We start from the raw sequence: 6,132 nt of genomic DNA on the forward strand, positions 1-6,132 counted from the left end.
GGTTGGGAATTGTGGGGAGGTGTGAGTCAGGCTGTGCATCCCTCTCTCAGAGTCGCGTAGCTATGTCACAATGGGACGTCGGACTATCGGGCCTCAGCGTCTGTGGACTATGATTTATGCTTTAGGTCCATGGGACCACTCACTCAGCGTTAGTCTGACCACCAGCTGAAATGGCTCTCTACCGCTTTAAAAAGTCATCCCTCTGTAGATCGCTCTAGCTGAGAGAGTGGCGCCCCTCCCTACTCTTCCGCACTGTAGGCAATCTGCAATTTTTCAAGACGATTCTAGATTGAAAAGTAGATCCATCTAAACCGATTTTACCGAGAGAAAACCATATTTCGAGGAGGGGTTTTCCTATTAGCAATATACGATAGGTGAATACGTTTTCTCTAGTGCTGAAATGTAGTAATGCCGTTGTCTTTACATTCGGGAAACAGTGGTGAAATATGGCCACTGTTTTAGAGCAGCATCTAGATTACCGTGAAGAAAAAGAACACTGAGTAGACAGAATTTGATTTTGCTAGGTCGTTTCACTAAAACAATGAATGACGATTAACTGTGTTTCTGTTAGATTTTTCTCCAAAGGGACTAACATTTTTTCTTAATGTTTATCAAACCTCAGTTTGTCTTCCAACGAATAGGCTCAGCGGTTTTCAGTGTCTATCGTCTCTCTTCTAGTCTGGCTGACACCAGCTCTCGAAGGGTCGCGCGTCAACCAGGCTGTCTCTCCTCTCCACAGCAGCCTTATAATAGGCCTAATAATAATCCTAATATTACCACGTGAGATTGGAGATTTTTATATTGTTTTAGTACCTGATATGGTGGAGTTTTCATATTGATCTCTTATAATTACTGCATTATTATTGATCAATTATCTATTTTGTAATAAGAAATAATATAACATGTTATGTCATGATTTTATATTTATTTTCTCAAGTGTGGGACTGCTGTATTAGTATTGAGTAATTGTGCACTTCTTCACATGACACTGCTAGTCATTGCTCAGAAATCTAAATAAAAGTTGCACTCCTCATGCTTTGAGCCTTAATAATGTCTTATGAGCCTTTATGACATATTCAACTGGCTCAAACTGGCTGTTATTAAGTCAGGATCATTCTGATAATAATACATTATAAGGGGGTCATATGCTTATGACAAGTCTTAAAATGCTTTTAAACCGCATCATATTCCATATACCTGTTATCAAATGTATTGCCATTGTGTCTACTCCCTTCCACCAGGCCTGCAGGCAGCTGCAGTAAGCCACCATGTCCATGGCCCAGCAGCAGAACCAGGTGATCCTCCAGTTCCACTTCAGAACCTTTGGAGACTCCATGCTGCAGAAGATGAACCTGCTCCGCCACCAGAGCCGATTCTGTGACGTCACTGTGCGCATCAATGACCTGGAGGTGCGCATCCATCAATCACCTGTGTTTTTTCACTTATTAAGCATTCTATGCTGCTTTTACTGTTTACCATGTTTTTTAAATCTATTTAATCTATTTTGATTATTTTATTATGCACATCACTTGAGTTGCAGTCTCTGTATGAATTGTGCTATACAAATAATGTTTTTCTATCAATATTATGATTAGGTCCCCGGTCACAAGGTGGTGTTGGCAGCCGGTTCTTCCTTCCTCCGGGACCAGTTCTTCCTGCAGGATTCATCCATGAGGGAGGTCCAGATCTCCATGACCCAGGAGGCGGAGGTGGGCCAGCAGCTGCTGCTGTCCTGCTACACGGGAACCCTGGAGCTGCCTGAGATAGAGCTGGTCAAATACCTAACTGTGGCCAGCTTCCTCCAGATGGGCCACGTAGTGGAGCAGTGCACCCAGGCCCTCAAGAAGTTCATCCAGCCGCGACCCTGCCAGGTGAAACAGCAGCATCGGGAGGAGGAGGGAGATGGAGAGACTCTCAGAGCCTCTCACGCCCAGAGAGTACATGAGCTGCCCCAAGCACAGGTAGTGCATCGTGAGGTGGAGGAGGATGATGAAGACGATGATGATGTGACAATTCAGCTGATGACCCCTCCCCAGAGGCAGAAGCGAGACAGGAGTGAGGGCGAGGAGAGCCCCATCACCATCGTAAAGGTGGAGTCCGTGTGTGAGCGGGTGTCTGAGATGTCTGAACTTCCCTCTGCCTCCACTGCAGTGCGCTTCCCCACCAGCCCCCCATTGTCGTTACACTCCCCCGAGCCCCAGCACTCCCTCATCAACTCCACCGTGGACACCCGGGCTAGCGAAATGACCATGCCACCCTTGCCAGGATACCCACTCAGCCCCCCTCCACTACCCACCTCAGCCACAGGGAGACCCAATCTGGGGGGGCACCTACGAAACTCAGACAAATCCCTTCAGTGGTACCACCAGTGCCCAAAGTGTGCCCGCGTGTTCCGCCAGCTAGAGAACTATGCCAACCACCTCAAGATGCACAAGCTGTTCATGTGCCTGCTGTGTGGCAAGATGTTCACCCAGAAGGGTAACCTGCACCGGCACATGCGGGTCCACGCTGGCATCAAGCCCTTCCAATGCAAGATCTGTGGCAAGACCTTCACTCAGAAATGCTCTCTCCTGGACCACCTGAACTTACACAGCGGAGACAAGCCCCATCGCTGTAACTACTGCGACATGGTGTTTGCACACAAGCCCGTGCTCCGCAAACACCTCAAACAAATCCACGGCAAGAACAGCTTTGACAACGCCAACGAGAGGAGCCAACTACACGACGGGGTTCTGGACTTTGAGTCTGCAGGACTGTAGCATGGACAATAAGCCTGTTCTTATGGGTGACTCTCTGTAGCACTGTATCGCGTTCCATTCCAGTCATAAATTAATAGCTGCGTAGTAGTGTTAACTGAATTGTAAACCACATTGTAAGGTACTTGAAGGTACAAGACTGAATATTAGAAGAAGAGTTACTGTAAAATGAGTACTAAAAATATAAACTGAAATGATTTGTCCTGATGAGGATTGTTTTGGCTAAGGAAACCTACAGTAGAACAAAAGTGATGAAAGTGTGTCTGTAGCACATAATATGTTATGATGCCTGTTTTGGAAATGGGGTAGACAATATATGCTTGAGTATTGTATGAGGACATGACATGTGGGTAAGGATGATGAGTATGTTGTGGTTCTACTGTGACATATCAGAGGATCAGATTCCCAACAGGAAAACGATGAGTCCCACTTTACTTTAAAGAGATTCAACGTAATATATTGTACGAATTGGAATTCGTAACATATCATACGAATTGCAGGAGGTAACATATCATGCCAAATGGATGACATTGTACACAATTGTGCACACTTTTCAGGGACCCGGTTTGGCTCATGAGCACTACTTTCAAAACTACTGGCTGAAACTATACAAAACCTTTATAACGCATCTTTAAGTGACACTAAAAGCTGATCTATTTGCAAAGTTTTTACATTGGTAGGTACAGGATAATTACAGTGTGTGCACACATTAGTACTTAGTATGGCCTGTTTGGGCCAACTGTCAATTTAAGTTTATTTGCTAATCTAATTGATAGCCTACAAAGTCCAAACATGAATAGTTGTAAGTACTATGTAACAACGTGTATCTATACTGTAATAACACTGTACTTGCCAATGTCACCACCATGTAAATACTGATATGTTTTTCAGCACAATGCAACAAATCAAGTCACTGTAGTCAGCCTGTAAACTCAAAAGCATTAGCATACTTTCTACAGTAGATGGAGCCATTGTATACCATATCGTTGCACAGCATGATGCGTTGTCTTTTATACCCTCTGAACTCTTGCTGGCCATTGTTGTGGGTGAATCACTGGTGTTACAGTACTGTAATTCAAGATTGGAACATGATTTAGATTGATGACTGCTCCCAATGCCACAGCATCAGGATTATTATAATGTAGTAAATGAATGGACTGAATGTTTACACTATTATTTTTCTCTGCTCCATTTTGATAGCAATATCCCTATTGTACTTCATACCATGCATTATTAATATAAGTATTCACTGTGTAACACTTATCTCTGTTTTATTTACATAGATATGAGAATAAGGGGGCACATCAGTTGATAGACTACTTGACCAGTGGTTACAAATAACCTACAGACAGTTCTTCATACACGTGCAGTGCAGGTCTGCGTAGATTACAAGATCCTTATACAGTATATATTACATTTACATTGTAGTCATTTAGCAGATGCTCTTATCCAGTGTGACTTATGGGAGCAATTAGGGTTAAGTGCCTTGCTCAAGGGCACACCAACAGATTTTTCACCTAGTCGACTCGGGGATTCGAACCAGCAACCTTTTGGTTACTGGCCCAATGCTCTATACGCTAGGTTACCAGCCGCCCATCTTATTATTTCATATTGATGTGATTTCTGAGACATTAAACACATCACCAGGCTTGGCAAAGATCTAAAATTCTGAGCAGGCCTGCACAGAGTTTTTGTCTGTGAATCTGGAACACGCCCTCTGTGTGTGTGTGTGTTTGTGTGCACATGTGTGTGTGTGCAGGTGCGTTGGTGCATGGACGCATGGTCTATGGGGCAGCTGGCGTATCTTCCTGCTCCTAGCCCAATCACTCAGGCAGACAGGATCTGCTTGGCTGAAGCTCTGCAGTGCCACTGTGCACCCAGTCATAATCCTAACTCTTGGCTCACCTACACTTACTGGGGGGACACGAGCCCTTGGGGCCTTTGCGCCTGTCATTGATGTCTATTTATTTATTTGATAATTTTGACAGTAACCCTCCAACAATTCATTCATAAACCTTTTTAATTTCCATATCTACTAGGAAGCTAAGTGTTTGTTTCTTGGGCTTCAAGAATGTGACTGATCAAAGTGCCCCAGGTCTTAAAAAATTAATAATTGAACTGATTGAAAGTAAGGGGATATCGGTGAACAAATCCTGTGGACAAGGCCATGACTGCGCCAGTGCAATGAGTTGAATTTACTCAGGTGTTCAAAAGCCAATATCAGACCGAGAGCCTAATGCTTCGTTCTTAGGTAGTTCTTTATGAGTTTTAGTTTAGAAACGATCTCTGCGCAGAAGCGACTTACAGGGATGGTAAAAACAGCTTGATTACCGTAGCAACACCAGGGAAACTGGGCAGAAGGGAGTGGTGATTCAAATACAGCAGTTCTGCAACATCTTTAATTAAGCCTCTCATTCTACTAAAGCCCCTAAATAAGATTTGGTGCAACCAATTACCTTCAGAAGTCACATAATTAGTTAAATAAAGTCCACCTGTGTGCAATCTGATCTGTCACATGATCTCAGTATATACAGTGGGGAAAAAAAGTATTTAGTCAGCCACCAATTGTGCAAGTTCTCCCACTTAAAAAGATGAGAGAGGCCTGTCATTTTCATCATAGGTACACGTCAACTATGACAGACAAATTGAGAAAAAAAATCCAGAAAATCACATTGTAGGATTTTTAATGAATTTATTTGCAAATTATGGTGGAAAATAAGTATTTGGTGACCTACAAACAAGCAAGATTTCTGGCTCTCACAGACCTGTAACTTCTTCTTTAAGAGATTCCTCTGTCCTCCACTCGTTACCTGTATTAATGGCACCTGTTTGAACTTGTTATCAGTATAAAATACACCTGTCCACAACCTCAAACAGTCACACTCCAAACTCCACTATGGCCAAGACCAAAGAGCTGTCAAAGGACACCAGAAACAAAATTGTAGACCTGCACCAGGCTGGGAAGACTGAATCTGCAATAGGTAAGCAGCTTGGTTTGAAGAAATCAACTGTGGGAGCAATTATTAGGAAATGGAAGACATACAAGACCACTGATAATCTCCCTCGATCTGGGGCTCCACGCAAGATCTCACCCCGTGGGGTCAAAATGATCACAAGAACGGTGAGCAAAAATCCCAGAACCACAAGGGGGGACCTAGTGAATGACCTGCAGAGAGCTGGGACCAAAGTAACAAAGCCTACCATCAGTAACACACTACGCCGCCAGGGACTCAAATCCTGCAGTGCCAGACGTGTCCCCCTGCTTAAGCCAGTACATGTCCAGGCCCGTCTGAAGTTTGCTAGAGTGCATTTGGATGATCCAGAAGAGGATTGGGAGAATGTCATATGGTCAGATGAAACCAAAATATAACTTTTT

General features: G+C 43.8%; 1 protein-coding gene across 4 annotated transcripts; it reads left to right on the forward strand.

Moving 5' to 3' along the window:
* On the forward strand, positions 1-4,019 carry LOC121551324 (zinc finger and BTB domain-containing protein 26). 4 transcript variants are annotated; one of them, XM_041863917.2, is made up of 3 exons: positions 1-780; positions 1,242-1,409; positions 1,596-4,019. In XM_041863917.2, the coding sequence occupies exons 2-3, from the start codon at positions 1,269-1,271 to the stop codon at positions 2,757-2,759; spliced, it is 1,305 nt and encodes a 434-aa protein (XP_041719851.1). In that variant the 5' UTR covers positions 1-780; positions 1,242-1,268; the 3' UTR covers positions 2,760-4,019. The 4 variants fall into 4 exon arrangements, with proteins under 4 accessions (XP_041719851.1, XP_041719852.1, XP_041719853.1 ...); XM_041863918.2 differs by having other exon boundaries at positions 1-374; positions 623-1,409; XM_041863919.2 differs by having other exon boundaries at positions 1-374.
* The last annotated feature ends 2,113 nt before the right edge of the window (positions 4,020-6,132 follow it).

This window comes from Coregonus clupeaformis, chromosome 18 (assembly GCF_020615455.1).
Source record: "Coregonus clupeaformis isolate EN_2021a chromosome 18, ASM2061545v1, whole genome shotgun sequence".
Lineage (NCBI taxonomy): Eukaryota > Metazoa > Chordata > Actinopteri > Salmoniformes > Salmonidae > Coregonus > Coregonus clupeaformis.

Bases quoted from the DNA above. Each gene is read 5' to 3' on its own strand.
- LOC121551324 (XM_045226999.1), top strand. From the start codon at position 1,269: ATGTCCATGGCCCAGCAGCAGAACCAGGTGATCCTCCAGTTCCACTTC. The intron at 1,410-1,595 runs GTGCGCATCCAT...TATTATGATTAG, and splicing joins TGCGCATCAATGACCTGGAG to GTCCCCGGTCACAAGGTGGT.